The sequence below is a fragment of the Ictidomys tridecemlineatus genome, chromosome 6 (assembly GCF_052094955.1).
Source record: "Ictidomys tridecemlineatus isolate mIctTri1 chromosome 6, mIctTri1.hap1, whole genome shotgun sequence".
Lineage (NCBI taxonomy): Eukaryota > Metazoa > Chordata > Mammalia > Rodentia > Sciuridae > Ictidomys > Ictidomys tridecemlineatus.
Window position 1 is genome coordinate 173,036,640 of NC_135482.1, and position 20,700 is coordinate 173,057,339.

Here is a 20,700-nt window from a genome sequence, read left to right on the forward strand (position 1 = left end):
AGTAAGAACCATAAAGGTGACTGTGAAAGAGTGACCCTGTAGGGAGAGAACCAAGAGACTATGGTGGGCTGAGAGTTGATCAACTAGGCTAGTGGGCTAAAAGATGCAGGTAAACAGGACTAAGAAATGCCTGTTGGATTTGGAAGTATGACTTAGAAAAGACTGATTCTGGTGAAATGCTAGTGATCAAAATCCTGACTGGACTCTAGAACCTGAGCTTTAAATTATTATACTACTATAGCTTTAAATTTGATTTTTATGGCTTTTTTAAATTAAAAATATTATATAATCATTTCACACTTTCTGGTTCCACACAACATCCCTATTATACTAGATATTATTTTTTAAAATTGTTTTTAAGTTGCCAATGGACACAATACCTTTATTTTTTATTTATTTATTTTTATGTGGTGCTAAGGATAGAACCTAGTGCCTCAGGTGTGCTAGGCAAGTGCTCTACCACTGAGCCACAATCCCAGCATTATACTAGGTATTATGAGGGAAAAGTCTGCTTAACATATAAGAATAAACAAATAAGATACAAAAATTAAACCATACTATAAATTCTTTTCTGTTACATATACCAAAAAGAACTGAGAAAGATAACTAGAATACTACGAATAGGACCTATAGAGGTGGAAAAGATATGAATAAAAAGCAAATGTTACCATCCGGAGTGCTTTTCAAAGTCTTTAAAGATTTTTCTTCATTTTCTATTATTCTGTCAAATTCATTTAACAAACTTCTTTTGATTGGGGGTTCTCCTAAAAAAATTTTTCCACACATTTGTAAAATAAATTATATCCATTCTACTGTTTATAAGACTATCATTCATAGTTTAAAACCATAATCCATTTTTCACACTGTTAAATAAAACATGTAATAATTATTATTTATTTATTTGTTTGTTTACTTATTTTTTGGTACCGGGGATTGAAGTACCAGAGGTGCTTAATCACTGAGCAACATCCCCAGCCCTTTTTTGTATTTTATTTGCAGACAGGGTCTCACTGAATTCCTTAGGGCCTTGCTAAGTTGCTGAGGCTGGCTTTGAACTGCAATCCTCCTGCCTCAGCCTTCTAAGCTGCTGGGATTATAGGCATGCACTACTGTGCCTTGCCCAATAATTGTAATTTAAATAGTGACCATTCTACTTTGAAAGAGAAAATATATTTTTGATAACTAATTTCTACTACTGTTTAACCACTGAAATATACTGCTATTCAACCAGGTATATTGGGTGGTGCACACCTGTAATCCCAGCAACCCCAAGGCAGAAGGACCACCAAGTTTGTTAGCCTTGATAAAGGTAGTGAGACCTTGTCTCAAAAAATCAAAATATCTGGGATGTACCTCAGTGGTACAGTGCCCCTGGGTTCAACCCCCAGTGCTGCAAAAACAAAAAACAAACCAAAAAAACCCTCCATTGTTTAACAGAGTCTAAGTTTAAACGATACTGTCATATACCACAGAAGTCACTTTTTAATAACCTGGACTGAATGTAAATCTAGGTTTACTGGCAACAAGGACAAACAAAATTTCTTCAAATAAACTTTTTAGTGGGTAGGCACTAAATTCAAAGATGAATTTATTATATGGGTCCACATATTAGGAGTCAATAAGTGAGAGAACAGATTTTTTAAATTACCAAATTACACTAAAATATTAGTGACACTTCTATATTTTTCTTTGGCAGTGCTGGGGGTTGGATTCTGAGACTTGCACATGTTAAACACGTGCTCTACCACTGACCTACATCTCTGGGTTGAGGATATAGCTCAGTTGTAGAGAGCTTGCAGAGGCTAAGATGAAATCATAATTCAAGTTATGCATTTCCATGTCATGCTGAAATTATATGGTAAGAAGCACTTTGTTTTTTTGATGATTACAGGGAATGAATTTGTAGGATTTAATGAATAAAAATGTCCATTCAAGGCTTTATCAGGTGTTAGATCATAATAAAGTGGTTTAGTTGTTTTACAAGAACTTGTACTATGGAAACAACTAGAAGCTGAAAAAGCTCTATATGTAAATGTAACAGAAGTAAGGGAAATTAAATAGTAACATTTTTGAGACAATTTAGAAGTCTGAGTTGTTTTCTCAGCAGGAGGCTAACCTATATATACATGTGGAACTGCTATGGGTTGCTATAAATAAAGTCATCATTCTTCCACACAAAAAAATTATGATTACTTTTTAAGTATATGCACTTCTGAATTTTATACTAAAGGACAGCAAATCATTTAAGTATTATAAATTTACTACTTGCACATGAAGCAAACTCTGTATAAAATATGACCTGGGTAACACCTGATTTAAGTAAAAACTGTAGGATGATTTAAAACGAACTGACTGGCTTCAGTGTCTTTCTTTTCTATCTGAAGGAGCTAGACAAGACTTTCTTTTTTTGTTGACAGGCTCTTGTTAAGTTGCTCAGGCTGGCCTTAACTTAAGATCCTCCAGCCTCCCGAGTAGCTCTGATTAGAGGTAAAACACCACATCTGGCTAAGATTTTTGATAATGCAAATATTTTATGAGTCTACATAGTTTAAAAGGAGCTAGTTATTTAGGATCAGCCACTCAAGAGTTATAGAGTGAGGAATGGCATTTCCTTTAACTAATCAATAGTTTCAATAATTTAAGATTATTTCTAGCCAGACACCCTCCAAACAACAGCAACAAAATCTTACCTCTCCAATTAACTAATAGTTGAACTAAGCTGTTGGATATACATTTTAAAAGAGAAGTTAGAACATAGTACTATAGCATTAAGACCATTCTATTTGCTAATAGTAAATGTTTATAGATTTTCCTAGACAAAAAAAAAGGAAGTGAGCCAACACCTATTACATGCTCTCTCTCTCTACCATGTGTCAGATTCAGTGATAAAAGCTTTTAGGTACATACTTTTCTCTTTAAAACTACTCTGAGATCTTATTTGCATTTTATAAATATGGAAACTAAGGCTCAGAGAAACTAAGAGTATAACTGAATAGTACATATTATACAGTATAATTAGAAACCAACCTTTAACTAAAGAGCCAGAGTATGAACCTCTGCTAAAAATATGAAAACAGTATTATACAGGCTTTGTTATGATATGAAGACAAGAATTTCAACTTTTCTAGAAAAACTCAAACTTTCAAGAGTAATTTCTCAAATATAACTATTAAAAATCTCTAAAAACATATCGAGAGGCCCTCAAAACATGACTTTGTGGTACACAGACTAAGAAATATCAAATCAAATCACATTCCACCAAACTAGACATACAAGCCTGAGAAAGCATACTTAACTTGTCTAATACTCCAATCACTAGCACAGAAGGACTACTAAGAACTGAACCCTTTTAAGGCAGAACTTGGCAAAACAAAAGGCAAAAATACTTACCAACTGACACAAGGGCATTTCCTCTTCTTTTTCCAGTCCTTGAATTTAACAAAATCATTTCCTCATTTTTTTGGCACATAAAGAAAGAATGTTTGGCATGAGTTGGTGGTTCAGAATCTGTCAGCTCACCATCCTCCATAAAAGCTTTGGCAATCTCAACTGCTTCTGTTTCAAAACAGTTTTCTGGATCTTTGGAGTAAGTAGAACAAACTTCTACATTTGTTTTCACAGAAACACTAGAAAAGGTCTCAGTTTGACCAATTTCTATTATGTTTTTGGATAAAGTTTGTTCTTTTCCTAAAAGATGAGTGTTCTCAACTAGTGATAATTTGGTTCCTAATACTAGGTGTTGTCTGCCTTGCTTCAACTGAGAGACATATGGAGACACTTTAACACAGTGATTATTTCCTGAAGAAGCATTTTCAACATTATCATTAAATTCATTATTGTAGGCCTTTTCCATTTTGGAGCTTACAGAGTGTTCCACAATTCTTTTTTCAATACGAGGAGGAGGAAGCATTCTTGATATATCTTGCCTAGATGTAGGTGAATACTGAAGGGTCTGTTCAGTTCCCATTAGATCAAATTCCTCTAACATTCCCTTAACTTTGTGTAAGGCACTTTCTGAAACTGCAACCTTTTTTCCACTTGCTGTACTAAACCCAGAAAAAGACGAATTTATGTTACACAGAAAGCTTTTCCCGGGTGATAGTACGTTTGGGGGGGCATGTGCCATAGTACTTTTTTCTCTTGTGAACGGGTTTGAATGTTCTTCGTTGCTTTTAAGTGATACTTTGGAAAAGAGTTGGTTGGCATTATCTTCTATCTCAGAAAATATCTGTCTTGCCTTTTGTAACGAAGTATCTGATACTTGTACAGATTTTCCACTAGCTGTGCTAAAAATCCCACAAGCATTTGTAGAAGAGAATGACTTGGGAAGCTCCCCTCTGTTAAATTCACACATATCTGAAGTTTCCAAATTGACACAAGGTGATATTTCAGAAACTTTCCCCAATCCAGACAGTTTTTGGTTATGTTGTACAATTTGTTCACTTTGAATATCAGTAAAAACCTTATGTGAAGGCATACATTCTTCATCACCTATAGAGTTAGGAAAAATAACATCCTCTAAATTATCCAGTGCTTCACTATAAGCTTTCACAATTTTTCCTTGACAAATATCTGACTTATTCTCAGTGTTTTCCTTAATTACATTACTGTGGTCTTCTGTAAATATCTTTTTCACTTTTCTTACTGCGTCACGTGAAATACAGACTATCTTACCACTGGCTGTACTGAATGCAGGTGGGCCTATCTCAAAACTTTTGAAATCAGGTATGGCCATATTAGTAGTTCTATCTTTACTTTTGCAAGGTGAAAAGTTAGTCACAAATTTCTGTACAGAAGTATCTTCATTCACAATTTGTGGATATATGTCCGCTTTTCTAAAACTAGTGTTTTTTTTGTCTTTCATGACTAATTCAATATCAGAATTACTTTTATTTTTTGAGAGATATCCTGAATCATCACATACATCACTCGAATGACAAAAAGCAGAATAGCTGTTAGACATGCTATTATTACTTAAGTAAGCTGAATCTTGCTTTTCAGAGAAATGAATTTTGTCTTTTTCAGTCATGATACTGTCTGAACTATTTTCATACAAAGGATTTCCCCCATATTCCTTTATAGATTCAGCCTTGGCAGTATTTCTTTCTCCTTGACCATCTAATTCTTCTTTCCTAAGCCATTGTTTTGCTTCTAATAGTGAAGCCTGGTTCACAGAAATTTTTTTACCATGTCCTGTGTAAAATGCTAAAGCTGAATCTCCAGTGGCTGAATAAGAAAACTGATTGGTTCGACAAGCTGTAGGACTGTTTGTAGTCTCTTTTTCTATATGTTCATGCATTTTAACTTTCAGAGATATATTTAATGTATCGAGATGTTTAGTTTGTCCATATAAATCATCACTTAGCCGGGGTAACACCCCAGGCTCATTATAAACAATCTTTTTCTCATTATTAATCAGAGAATCCTGCATTTCTTCACACTTTGGAACAGTTATCATCTCACATGCTAATTCAAACCCTTTACAGTCCTTTCTGTCCTTTAGGGTCTTTGTGCCTTGTTGAGTAAAACTGGTGATTTTACTGACATCTTGCTTTTTTTCATCAAAGATATTTTTTACTTTGTCCAAAGACTCCTTTGCAATTTGTACTTTTTTTCCACTAGCAGTATGAAAACTCAACAGGTTAGATTCTTTGTTTTTTTCTATTTCATATTCAGGTTGTTGCTGGAGAGTCAGTAATTGACTGTCAATATCAACTGGAATACCTTCTTTCAATATTTTGTTTTTAACCATGTCTATTGTTCCATGTCTTGAAATGTCCATTTTCTTCTTATTTATGCCAGAAAGTAATTTAGAATTCAAGGAATCTGAAAAGTTACTCAGTTCTTCTGTTTTTTGATCAAAGAAGTTTACAACTTTATTTAATGACTCTTTGGAGACATTGATATTTTTCCCACTTGCAGTCTGAAAGGATATATCAAAAATACCACAATCTTTTATATTTTGCTCCATTTTATCTGCAGTCAACTGTTCTTTATTGAAAAAATTAACATGACATGTTTCTTCAGCTTTCACAACTTCTAAACAAGTTAAATCTGATAAACTTTCTTTAAATTGTGTGCTTCCCTCCTTAACAAACTGGCTGGGTAGCTTGAGATCTATATTGTGCTGATCAGTACATGGCAAGTCATTTTCATCTTTATGACCAGAAACTGTATCATTTTTACTTGAGTCACCCTGATCAGATTCTTCTAACTTACAAGTATTTCTATTGTCATTGGTACATTTGTTATCTTCATTTTCTGTGTTTTTCATGTAATTTTCAGTATTTTCTTCATCCAAAATGTGAGTAGCCATTTCAAACTTATTTTGTAATGTAAGTTGGCATTCATTATTTTTCTTGTTTAAATTGTTATCATCGCTATGACTTTCCATCTTAAATATGGAAACTATAGAATCAGGACATTTACTTGAAGAGAAACTTCCAGGATCTACTTCTGCTTTAGTCTCCTCACTGATATTCTCAATGTCACTAAACAGTTTCACAGCTTTCTGCAGTGCTTCACTAGAAATACTCAGTTTTGTGCCACGAGCAGAATAAAAGCCTCTAAAATCTTTGTTTTCATCTGTTAAGTAATTAGAAGCACTTTTGTTACAGTTATTTTTTAACAAATGAGCAAACTTTTGTTTAACTCCAACTGCACCTTCAAATTTTTTGCTGCTTTCTACCTGAGCAACAGATGAGGTGTCAATTGTCTGATGAACATCATCTTTCCATTCCTCAGAAGAGGTCTTTAGGCCAGTCTGGTTTCTAGGCACTTCAAATGTATTATTCTGTATTATTTGGCTTGTTTTTCTGAATTGTGTAAATTCAAACTGACTTCCTGATTCTTCTAATATAGTAGAAAGTTCTTTAATTTCTGCCTTTTGGCTAGGTGTTAAAGTATGGTTTGAATTAAAATCTCCCCTTAAAGGCAACACCTGAGGGGTCGTGTGATTATTTTCAAAATCAGAAAGAAATGTACTGCTCTTCACATATGCAGACACAGTATTAACTGACTGTGAATCAGATACACAAGGTTTGTTTAGTTTCTTCTGATTATCAAATGATAAGGTGTTTACAATTTCAATACACCCTAAACTAGCAGGATACTGTTCTTCAATGTCTTTGAAGAGCATTTTGCTTTTCTTAATGTCATGGTCAGAGAGTTTTATTTCTTTATTAGAAGCTGTTCTGAAGCTACCTCCAACATTATGATACGAAACTGGATCTAAGGGTCCTGCCCATTTGTCCATAAAGCCTTTACTTCTATTTGATTTCAAAGACAAGGAGGTGTTTGCCTTTAAATCTTGACCTGAAATTATTTTTAGCTGTTGCTTTACCCTATTTCTGTTCTCCTCGGTAAGATCATGGACTATACCTGATGAGTCAATACTGTCTGAAACAGACACGTGAGCTACTTGTTTTTCAGCCATGTCTGTATCTACTACCATGGTGGAATTCTTAGGAAAGGTTTTTCTTACACAACTCAGGTCTGCTTCATGAAGTTCCTTTGTATTTCCTAAAACACGATTGTTCCTTTCACTTGTTATTTGAAAGACACAATTATTCTCAATGTCTGGGAAAAGTTCTTTAGAGTTTGGATTGACAGTTATTTCTGAAATTAAAGGAGTTTTTTCTTGGCCCTTTTGGATTACTGTTATGTTTATATTTTGGTTGAATTGCATGTTCATTGAAGGTGATACTTCGGTTACATATTTTTTAGATAACAGTTCAGGTTTTTTGGAATTTTCATTTAGAAAACACATTTCTTGGCATTTTTCCATGGGACTGTTTTTGGATGATTCAATACTACCTTCACAATTCTTACATTTTAGTTTCTCTGACATTTTGTATGATTCTTTTCCTCTAGAAATCATGCCTGGATCCCTGGAGCTAGGAGTTAACAAAAGTGTATTGGTATTATCATCATCTAAAAGGACTTTCTGTGATGGAAAGTGAATGCCGCCAGATTCCACTTCTAAATGCTGTACTACAGGGTGACATGCTGCAACCAAGACCTTTTCTTTTTTCTCTGAAACTTTTTGGCTTTCTGCATTATCTTCACACTGTCTTTCCTGCAGACATGACAGAAAATCAGTTTCTGGGGCTATAAATGACTTCGGTTTTTCTTTATGAACTTCTCCTTCTTGAAGATCCTGAGATACTATTGTATTAACATGACTATCTTGATTATTGGAACATTTCCTCAGAATTGTCCCAGAAGAGTTGATTAAAGACAAAGTTGGTTCTTCAGCATCATTCTGTAAATAGTTTCTTTTGACAGAAGAATGCAATAAACCTAAATGTAAGACCACAAAGTGACAAAATAAAATTAAAGTACTAATAATCACATTCAATAAATATTTTTCACTAAGTTAAAAAGGTGGTATTTAAATCAAGAATTACATAAAAGCAAAACATGAATGTCAGATTTAAAGCAAAATTCTAAGTACTATTTTGAAGTCATTACATTTTCCAGCTAAAGATAAATAGGGTTTAGGTATTATTTTTAATAATATGTATCAACTCAATCAAGATGAATATCTAGTTCAAGGAAATAGCTACCATAAATAAAAAAAATTTCAAAATAATATTAATTTTTATTGAAAAATGGGGAAAAAGTCATTGTTAATATTGGTGTAGTAGGATATATAAAGGGCAGAGGAATTAGAAAAGAAGCCATACCCTTAATTGTTTTATAACAAAAAAACCAAAACATTTTAAAAAAACAGGGTCTATATAAGAAGGCCCTGAAAGATATCCTAATCTCAACTATAAAGATAAATGAGTTGAATTGTTCTGTTCAACTTGTTTTCTCTAGTCTTTGAATTTCCTATTAGTAAGTCAAAGTTCTTAACCTCATTTAATCAGTGACCACTACTATATACCAACAACTTCATTGGCTTTAACTCTGACACATACAGCATCAAACGTTTTTCTATGGAAATTTAACCTAAACATCAAATGGTTCTTTTGTACTTCAGTATCACCCCCATTAACATTTTCTTAAAGGGAAAGACAGGGTCTCACTATGTTGTTCAGGCTGGCCTCAAACATTCCTATTGCCTCAACCTTTCAAGTAGCTGGGACTACAGGTGGATGCCCTGTTTCCTTCTTTAAAATTGCTTCTTTAATATACAGTTTAGTTACTGTTAAGTGAACTATTTGTTGCTAAAGCAAGAGTTTCACTGTGTACACTTTGGAGACCCAGAAATACAGCAATAATTTAAAGCAATCTCCAAATATTTAAGACTAATAACAACAAAAATAATTATTTTAGGACTACATTAAATTTAGGTAGCAATTAGGATTTTCTCTAGTTTTGGTATGTTTTATAGAAAACAGAGTAAAGTGGTACCACATTATTACTTGCATATAATAAACACTTTAAAAATTAAAGCAGTAATTAAGTAGACAGGCTCTTAATGTTTATGTATCCAAAGCTATCTCAAGAGTGATAGAGTGGGTTATAACAGTGTATGCCTATAGTCCCAGCTACTTGTGAGGCTGAGGCAGGACTATTTGAGCCCATGAGTTTGAGATCAGCCTGAGCAACAAAGTGAGACACTATTACAAAAAAAAAAAAGGGGGGGGGAGTGATGGTGGTTTTATACACACACACACACACACACACACACACATACATGTATGTATATATATACTGTGCAAACTCATCAAACAGATTTGAATGAAATGATCCTAAATATAGGTAATCAAAAGCCTCTAACAATAATGTAAATAGATACTGCCTGGGGTTGCATATAAGATAGAGATCTAAAAGAACTACAGAAGGAAAGCAGACAGTTAAAAAAAAAAAATCAATGCGATTTACATAGTTCATGTTCTCAAGAGAACACCATCCATAAAACCATATGTGCTAGGGAATGGGGTTGTGGTTCAGTGGTAGAGTGCTTGCCTAGCATGTGTGAGGAACTGGGTTCAATTCTCAGCCCTGTACATAAATAAGTAAATAAAATAAAGGTCCATCAACACCAAAACAAAACTCAAAACCAAAAAACCAGATGCACTATTTGGAAAATAATAATAATACAGGTACCTGAATCAGGATTTGTAAATGTAAGTGGTGCTTCAAAAGCACTTGCTTCCAATTGGGCTGCAGAATAAGTTAGCTCTAATTTCTGGTCTTTCTGTATTTCTTTTCCTTGATGAAATGTTTCATCATTTATAGTATAAATAAATTTTTTTGTTTTCTTTTTCAAAGTAGATATTAAACCCGTATGTTTAGAAGTATGTGAGATAGTGGCCGGCCAGCTTCCATTATCAACTGAACTCGGACAAAAAGAATCGTCCTTCTGTGAGCAACTAGCATGTATTTTCAATCCACTTTCATAGGCTTCAGTGTCTTCTTTAAAATTTTGATTTGTCATATTATCTGAGAATGGTTCTCTTGTCTGGAATATAGACTTTTTGATACCCTGAAATGGAGAAACTACTGGAGAAATTTCAGATGGTGCATGGGTTGCTGCAAGAAAGGAGTCTTCATGAGATTTGAGATGTTGCCCCTCAACTCTCCTATCTACCAGTGTCTTCTCATTTAATATCTTTTTTGAATTTGGCAAACTAGAAGTATGTGGCAAAGGATTTTCTGAAATAATACAACTGCTACATTCTTTCCTGGTGTCTTTTAAGTCTTTTTCTGTATTATTTTGGTCATAAGAAATATGCAATAGATGTATTCTCTCCATCTGGGTTCCATTTAGACCTGAGAAGGTTAGCTTAGACTGTTCACAGCCTGAAGATGGTACAACTTCGTTAGAGATTTTGTCACTTTCATTACCAATGGGCTTCTGATTTGTTATATTTGAATCTAAAGGACCACTACCACTTGGTTCTATTACAGATGCAAATAAGTGTTTATTTTCTTTCATTTGTTTTTCAGCTTCTTCATTGAATTCATCAGTTCTCGTTTCACTGAAAATTTTTTTCCTGGTCTTGCCCATTCTTATTCTTTGTAGAATTCCTGTTTTGTATTTAGAAGAATGTAATGAAAAGCTATCTTCTTCAGAAATATCTGCAACTATTTCATGTACTTCATCTTCTAGCGCAGTTGGCATTGACTTTCCAACGTGTTTTTTGTAGCTATTTTCTTTACCAAATGAATTCCCTAACATTTTCCCCAATCCTGTTAAAATTTAAAACAGAAGCACATTAATGACATTTTATAAAATAACCATACAATTTATATTAATTCTCAGAAACTGTCTCAGGAATAATATATATTAAGTAATACACAATTCAGTAAATGATTATTATTCTCAGTAATGGCTGTTACTAGTTTTTTGGCAAATCAGCCTTCCCTTATTCTTCTGGTAGAAGAATAAGTCCTTAATTCATGTCAATCCCTAATAATCTTTCTTTACCAGTTCTAGGAAATTAAAGCTCACCTTTAAAATTTTATTATCTAGTCAATTTAATATTCTAAGAAATTTCGAGCCAGATGTTACAAGTCAATTTTGGTGTATTATAACAACTGAAAGTAAGATCTGATTTTATTACACATACACATCCACTTATATACATAATACTAGACATAGATATCCATTTGTACAAACTTACACATTCTAAGTAAAAAGCAATATTCCATGTAACTTTGTATATATTTATGTAACTTGTGATATATCTACAACTATATTTATTTTCTAATTAGAAAAAAATTACTCCATATTTGATAATTATAAATCCTATTTCTTTTCTCTGAAAATTTTGAGTAACAGGGGGCTTTGTTTCTGTGTTACAACATACTAAATAGTACCATCTTTGCTTAAGTACTGTTATCTAAATTCAGGTAGTTTCTGCCTTCATTATCTTGACTTCAGTAGTCAAGAAAGGAAAAGCAAGATTTTTTCCTTAGGAAAAGAGGAGAAATGATGTCCATTAAAAATAAATTCAACTAAACAGAAAGATTTACCATGATGGCTAGTTTCTCTTTCATTTTTGTTTTCATTGTCAGACACAGAAGGACTAAATCTATAATTTTTCATCACACTTTCATCATGGTTAAAAAAATAGCTTTTCAAAATCTGCAAAAAAAAAAAAGTTAAAAAGTTTTAAAATTCACTAGTTTAAAACACTTTCAATGCTACATAAAATTTTTCAGGAAATCAAAGAAATTACATACAGAATCAGGTTTAGAGACTTTCTCAAAGGCTTAGGCAAATTATAAATTAGGAATGAAAAATGCAGGGCAAAAATTATTCAAGGCATTCTAAAATTATTAGCAATTTCAACAGGATAATTAATTTGACATTTCTTACATTCATGGAGAAAAGATAGCCTATTCAACAAATGGTTTTGGGAAAACTGGAAATACATATGTAGCAAATGAAATTAAACCTCTCTCATCCTGCATAAAACTCAACTCAAAAGTAGATTAAAGACTTAAGCATTAGAACAGAGTCTCTGCACCTAATTGAAGAAAAAGTAGGACCAAATCTCCACTCTCGGCTTAGGAACTGACTTCCTTAACCAGACTCCTAAAGCACAGAAAGTAAAATAAAAAAATCAATAAATGGGATGGACTCAAACTAAAAAGCTTCTTCTTAGTGAAGGAAATAATCAATAAGGTGAAGAGAGAGCCTACAGAATGGGAGAAATTCCTTACCACATGCAACTCAGATAGAGCCCTAGTCTCCAGAATAAATAAAGAACTCAAGAAACTTAACATGAAGAACACAAATAACCCAATCAATAAATGGGCTAAGGAACTGAACAAACACTTCACAGAAGAAGAAATATAGTGATTAGAGAAATATAAATCAAAACTACCCCCAGATTTCATCTCACTCCAGTCAGAATGGCAATTATCAAAAATACAAGCAACAGTAAGTGTTGGCAAGGATGTGGGGGAAAAGGCACACTCATATACTGCTGATGGGACTGCTAATTGGTGCAACCACTATGGAAAGCAGTGTGGAGATTCATCAGAAAACTTGGAATGGAACCACCATTTGACCCAATTATCCCACTCCTCCGTTTATACCCAAAGGACTTAAAATCAGCATACTGTAGTGATGCAGCCACATCAATATTTATAGCACAATAGCTTAGCTATGGAACCAAACTAGATGCCATTCAACAGGTGAATGGATAAAGAAAATGTGGTACATTTACACAATGGAATATTACTCAGCCTTAAAGAATGAAATTATGTCATTTATAGGTAAACAGATGGAACTAGAGAATATCATGTTAACTGAAATAAGCCAAACCCCCCAAAACAAAGGCTGAATGTTTTCTTTGATAAGCATATAATCCATAATGGGTTGGGGGTGGTGGGGTGGGGGTGGAGAATGAAGGAACTCTGGATTGTACAAAGGGGAGTGAGGAGAGGGGAGGGGGTATGGGTATGGCGGAATGAAACTGACTTTATTACTCTATACACATGTATGATTACACTACTAGTATGACTGCATCATGTTCAGCCAGAGGAATGAGAAGTTGTGCTCCATTTGTGTACAATGTATCAAAACGCATTCTACTGTCATGTATCACTACTTAGAACAAATAAAAAATAATAAATAAAAGACATTTGCTTACAGTAGTAGTATCATTAGGAAATACAGTTTCAGGTGCTTCCTCATCTTTGACTGTAAAATAAAAATTCAATTTACCTATACTATATTTATATTATACCCTAAACTTCATGCAAAAATTTATGTTTTGTTAGAAATCAAAAAAAGACCTTATACTATTTGACTAAATGACACATATAAAACAAATTGACCCAAGAATAATAATTAGAAATTAACTTACAACTATACCACAGTGACTTAGAAAATCAGATGAAGCTGCAAGATCATGACATAAAAACTAAAGCTTACAAACTTTAGCATTATTTAAACAATAATGCAGCCTAAAGGCATACTGCATGTTAAATACTCAGTTTTCAAATGCTTTTTACCTTAATTATTTCATGTACACAAAGAAAGAAAGTCAAATCACTTCCAGCTAACAAAGAATCTATATGGAACATTTGTTTCGCTAGAACCAAAAAAAAAAAAAAAATTCTGGTTTTGTAACAAACTCATGACTTGAATACAATCCATAGTACACACATATATATATGCATACATATTTATAAACATTTAGCGTGTATGTATACATACATACAAATCAATACTGTGCATACACATACAAACATGTAAGTTTTATAAAACAAGCTTTACTATTTTTAAGGGAGCCAGATAAAATATAAGATATCTCATTAAATTTGGACTTTAGAATAAACAATGAATAATTTTTTATTAGTAGTATGTCCCTTGAAGTAACATAACAAAAATTATTAACTGTTTACCTAAAACTTAATTGGAGACACTGTATTTTTCACTTGCTAAACTGGCAACTTTAACTATATGTGATGTACTCTTATTTTTCTTTTCTTTTCTTTTTGGTACTAGGAACTGAACCCAAGGGCACTCTATCACTGAGCTACATCCCAAACCTTTTTGTTTTTATATTTTGAGACAGGATCATGCTTAATTGCCTAGGCTAGCTTTGAATTTGCAATCCTCCTTCCTCAGCCTCCCAATTCTCCTGAGGGACTATAGGCATGTGCTACCATACCTGGCACACTCTGAGTTTTCTATTATTTTTGTTGCACTTTAAAAAAAGGGGAAAAAGTATGTGACTCAGAAAATTAATTTCACAACAACTAATGGGTCATGCTCTGCAATATGAGGGACAATGATTCAGCCCAATGACTTCTTTAAAAAAATTCGTTGATAAATATTTGTTTTTCTCCATTATTACTTTCATGCCTTGCCTATAAAGTGAGATGTGACTATTTAGATGAACTTCCAAATACTTGTGAACACTGTATTTAATCACATTTATGCACATTTCTTTAAACTTATATTTACTTAATCTTATTTTTTTTTTACTTAATCTTATAAAATTAAAAGAATGTTCATATCCTCTCTTATTAAGTTGCTACTTGCCAAATCTTGGCATTTAGAGATATTAACCTGCTTTGTAATAGGAAATACTTCCAGATCCTGGTAAATTAAAGACATTATTAATTCATTCACTGACCCATTTAGTCAACACTGTTAAATTTCTGAAAAGTACTAATGTCATATTCAAAATATACTCATTTCCTTCAAGATTTGTTGAATACCAACTACTTGCCAAGAAACTATGGTGAACACATACAGAGCTTACTAGAGTCCAATGGATGGATAAAAACATTTTAGGTAATCACATAGCAGTATGATTACAATTGGAAAATTTAAGAATTCAGTTTAGTACAACTATCAATATAGATCTGAAGAACAGTTTTAAGTTAGAGGGAGCAAAGCTTATTTAGTGCTGTTTTAATATCCAGAGTATCCAAATTATTTGTTAAAAATTCACAATTACATAAAATAATAGCTCTAAAATGCTAATATGTATAGGTAAATGAGTTTTATGAAACACTATAATACAGGGATAAAAAATAATGCTCAACTCTCACAGAATAGCACTTGTAATTTATTCCACTTTACAACTAAATAATTTTATCGAATAATTATCAAAGAAAGTATCATCTAATATTTTCTTTTTATGCTTTCTTCTTAACAGAAGCATTAGAGATGACAATTTTTCAGTCTCATCTACCTTTTCTTTTATATAATACATTTGCTAGTATTACCTATGAGCACAGTAGAACTAAGGGTTGGTGGTGTAGCTAAAGAACTTGACCAAGACATATCAGGATCCACCTCAGCTCCTAGACTTTCAGAAATATGTTTTGGTGTCTGACCCTAGAAAGAAATACAATAGTTTATTTCACAGAAACATGCAGATGATTAAGAAATTTTTTCATCCATTTTTAAAAAATTATCATTTACTGAATGCCTATGTGAGGCAATAAGCAAGGTAAAGATCTGTAAATTTCAGGGCAGAGGTCTGATGTCACTGTCAAATTCTCAAACAATACACTGTAAGTAAACCAAACAGACTAATTACCTTCACAAGCTTTGGCGTATGAAATAAACTTCCACATACCACTGAAGTAAAAAAGAAAAAAAGAGAAATTTATCATATTTTATTTTTATTAACATTTCTGTTATTTAAACATAAAAAGTCTTGTTTTTAATCATACCTGGCTTCTCTCTCTGTGGTGTTACACGTGTACATTGTAGAGCAAGGGGACTAAAAATAAAACAAATTCCCTCAGGTAATTTAAAACATTGGCAAAGAGACAAAACACTAGCTAATAATATTTTTTTAAAAAAAGACTCTCAGTCATATCAATTGCTAGAATTATAGTATTTTTAAATATTTTATACCACTTTTTAGGAAGTAAATTCTCTTACGAAGAATTAAATAACCATTAAGTTAGATTATAAATGCCCATTTACAAGCTCCTAGGAATTGTGTATTTTGAACTTAAAAATTATATAAAGTAAATCATACTCCCTGCCAAAGATTCAAAGCATACAAATAATTTAAATTGGTGTTTCAAGGACTTACAGTTTTTTATCATTAATAATGTTGTTAAAAAGTCACCAAAATATACACAAAACTAGCCAATCTATTACAAGGAAAACAAATGTTTCTAATGTAAAAATTATTTAATTAAAGGAAACAAACTAAGAGACAATTTACAGAAATTTCTCAGCCAAAATATAGGATGAAAATTAGATTTGTTTCCATGAATCTAATACATGTAGGAAAATGCTTCCTGCAAATATTTAAATATAACAACTTCATCATACCTTTCACTAAGACAAGAATTTAGAGGAGGACTGGTAACATCATTTTCTTGGCCCACTTTAGCTTTCATTGTGTGACGACTTTTACGTTCGCTATTAGTAATATTCTTTCCTAAAACAGTACAATAATTTGGTGAGGTTGTATACACTCTGGATTTTGAATTTTCATATCCTGGAAATACCAAAACCAAAAAGTCTCATCCATACTGAGAAGTACAATGTATAGGGAGCTGATTCCCCCCAAGAAGGTATGTCTCAAGGGATGTCTTCCCCATTCAATAACCATTCAATTATATTAAACACATAATATGCATAAGATCCTTTGGGTGATCCATTTCAGGACACAGCTTTAACCTTACAGAGTTCATAACTGAGAGGAATTTTTTTAAATGTACACAAGTGGAACACAAAGTGGAAAGTGATATGTTCTACTATTTAGTTTCCACACTACCATTGTATCATGGAGGACAAAGTTAAGGGAAAGGACCTTAATTGAAAACCTACCAAGGTATCAAATCTGACCACATCATACTTTTGCTGAAGATATCTGAAATCCTGTAACAAAACTCCATTGTAACAAGGCCTTTCATGATTTGACTTTGTTTTGTATTTTTTGTGCTGGGGATTGAATCCAGGTACTCCACCACTCAGCCATACTCCAGCCTAATTTACTTATTTTTTATAATGCCATTCTTTTCACACTCTAACTTTTTAGTTGTATCTAACCATTTGCAATTCTTAAATGTTTCTCTTTTACTTTTAACCTGGAATATTCTTTAAGGCTTCAATTTAAAAACTATCTCCTAAAAAACTTCTGTGGTCTCTAAGGTAAGATTAAGTGCCTGCTCTCTTATATGTTCACCAAAGGGTATACACAAGTTAGTATACACTATTATTATTTCCTTCATTATGCCCATGAGCTCCTTGTAGTAGACATTATCACACATTGCTAGCAACTACAATAATGTAATGCTTTATATGTCATGGGCACCAAACAAATATTGGCTAAATAAATGAACTACAAGCTTTATAGAGAAAGTGAGCTGTAGGTAGCAAAATATAATATTTTATTCTTGATGAACATATCTACTTTCTAAGACAAGTAATATTCCCACAGGGTTTTTAAAGCTGTAGGTAGTTCTATCAATATCAAATCAATTCACACTTTTCAATAATGTATTATTTTCTTATAATGTATTAGACTACGTTATTTTTGACTATCCAGAGCATGAAGTACACCTGTGGTTCTACTGTACTGGTTATTAATGACTACAAATTTGGCACCCAAGGCATTTACTATAATTCTCAGGGGAAAAAAATGCTTTCAAAAATACTTCTTTTAACTGATCTTATATTATCTAACTTTGTAAGATCTTATATTGATCTTATATTATCTATCTTTGGAAAGGGGCTGTAGCTGTGGCTCAGTGGCACAGCACTCACCTAGTATGTGTGAGGCACTGGGTTTAATCCTTAGCACCACATAAAAATGAAACTGATAAAAGCATGCTGTCTACCTACAACTACCAAAAAAAAGAACCTCTGGGAAAATAAGCTATATATTATTAAAATAAAATGAATAACAAATTTATAACTATTTGTAGCAGTAAAATGTCTTATTCTCATTTTTCAAGTAACATGGAATAGATATAATCACTAGTAAACCAAAAGTACATGTAACTTAAAAATTCCACTTTGATAAAATATACAACCTCCTCCTTTAATGAGCACTTTTAATTAAAGATATTAGAAAGTAGCCAAATCAAGTTTTGAAATTGATTTTAAAAATTAAGCCAAACACAAAATCCGACTATATACCTCCTAGCATGGCTAAAATTCAAAACATTGACAAGATGAAGTACTGAGGAGAATGAAAAATAGTATAAATACTTTGGATGACAGTTTGCAGTTTCTTACAAAAATAAACATACTGTTACCAGCAACCACACTTTTTGGTATGAACCCAAATGAGTTGAACACTTTTATCCGCACGAAAATCTGCTCATGAATGTTTGTAGCAATTTTTTTCATAATTGCAAAAGTTTGGAACCAAGATATCCTTCAATAGGTGAATGAATAAACAAATTGTACATTCAAACACTGGAATATTATTCAATATTAAAAAGAAATGGAGGGGGTAGAGAGCTGGCCTATCATGTGTAAGGCACTGAGTTCAATCCTCAGCACCATATATAAATAAAATAAAGGTATGTGTCCATCTACAACTAAAAAAAAAATTAAAAAAAAAAAATGGAGCATGCCTGTAATTCCAGCAACTTGCAAGACTCAGGCATTCCAGAGGATCACAAGTTCAAAGCCATCCGTAGCAACTTAGTGCGAGGCCTTCAGCAACTTAGTGAGACCCGGTCTCAAAATAAATTAAAAAGAAAAAAGAAATAGAAAACCTTAAATGAATATTGCAGATATAGAAGCCCATATAAAAAGGGTATATTCTACAATTCCAACTACAGTAGTCTCTCAGTATCTGCAGGGGATTAGTTCTAGTATCTTCAATAGATAATAATATCTAAGGATGCTCCAGTCCCTTGTATAAGATAGCATAAAATTTGCATATAATCTAGGCATATCCTCCTGTATACTTTAAATCATCTATAGATGACTTTTTTTTTTTCCTCTTTGGTAGTACTAGGGGTTGAGTCTGGCTAAATTGCTGAATCTGACTTCAAATTTTCAACCCTCTTGCCTCTGCCTCCCAAGTAACTGGGATTACAAGCATGAGACACTGCACCCAGCAACAGATGTCTCATAATTCCTAACACCATGAAACACTATGTAGTCAGTTGTTATACTGCATTGTTTAGAGAATAAGGACAAGAAAAATAATTTTCATGTGCTCATGTTTTTAAAAAAAGTATTTATTTTTTAGTTGCAGTTGGACACAATACCTGTATTTTTATGTGGTACTGAGGATCGAGCCCCGGTCTTTGAATGTGCTAGGTGAGCGTTCTACCGCTGAGCCACAACTCCAGCCTCAACATGTGTTCAATTTTAAAATCAATATTTTCAATTCACAGTTGGTTGATCTGCGCAGGCAGAACCAGTGGATAGAGAAAGGTGACTATACACAACATCCAGGAGCAAAAATTACAGAGACAATAAAAATATCAGTGGTTGCCAGGGATTTGGAAGAAGGAAGGGATGGATAAGTGGAGCATAGGGGTTTTTAGGGCAGTGGAACTATTCTGTATGATACTGTAATGGTGGATGGATGATATTATACACACATGGCAAAATCCATATACATGTTTATTTATATATTATATATATATATATTTTTTTGACACACACATACATATATATATATGTCAAAATCCATAGCACTATACAACACAAAGGGTAAAACCTAATATAAACTAAAGGCTTTGATTAATAATAATGTATCAATATTGGTTTAGAAATGAAAAGACCACACAGCTCTAAGTTTTTAAAAAAAAAAAAAGGACCAGGTGAAAACAAGTTCATACCCAAATAAACATTTCCTAAATAATTTGAGAAACTCATGCTGAAGAGTGACAGGATAAATGCATATGTCTTATATTTTTATGCAAAAGAAAGGGCTACTGAGATGTAGAAATAGCACACTTCCTCAGGGAACTTTAGGGATAATTAGTTTTTTAAATAAGCAGGCTTTTGAATGGATGTAATTTGAACTCAATTCATTTGAGTTCATACCAAAGAGTGCGTTGCTGGTAATAGTATATTTATTTTTATAAAAAACTGCAAAGGGTCTTCCAAACTATTTATACCATTTTGCATTCCTATCAGCAGCAAGTAAACATTCTTGTTACTCACATCGGCACCAGCACCTGGTGTTGGATTTTAGCTCTTCCAGAAAATGTATGGTGGTATTTCATGATTGGTTTAACTGAACAAAGTTAAAAAACATAGCTTAAATCTACTGCTCTTAGATTTCAAATATAAATTTAAAGTAAATTTAAAAGCAAAAGGTTTTGAAAGACTAT

General features: G+C 32.8%; 1 protein-coding gene across 1 annotated transcript in view; it reads right to left on the minus strand.

The window, feature by feature from the left end:
- Brca2 (BRCA2 DNA repair associated) overlaps window positions 1-20,700 on the minus strand; it is a 70,527-nt gene that overhangs the window by 43,950 nt on the left and 5,877 nt on the right. Inside the window, exons 3-11 of the mRNA XM_040281619.2 lie at window positions 16,721-16,829; window positions 16,105-16,154; window positions 15,969-16,009; window positions 15,652-15,763; window positions 13,560-13,609; window positions 11,932-12,043; window positions 10,060-11,145; window positions 3,391-8,301; window positions 669-764 (exon numbers count right to left, since the gene is read on the minus strand). Of these exons, the coding sequence (XP_040137553.2) occupies window positions 669-764; window positions 3,391-8,301; window positions 10,060-11,145; window positions 11,932-12,043; window positions 13,560-13,609; window positions 15,652-15,763; window positions 15,969-16,009; window positions 16,105-16,154; window positions 16,721-16,829 (6,567 nt within the window). The remainder of the gene's footprint in view (window positions 1-668; window positions 765-3,390; window positions 8,302-10,059; window positions 11,146-11,931; window positions 12,044-13,559; window positions 13,610-15,651; window positions 15,764-15,968; window positions 16,010-16,104; window positions 16,155-16,720; window positions 16,830-20,700) is intronic.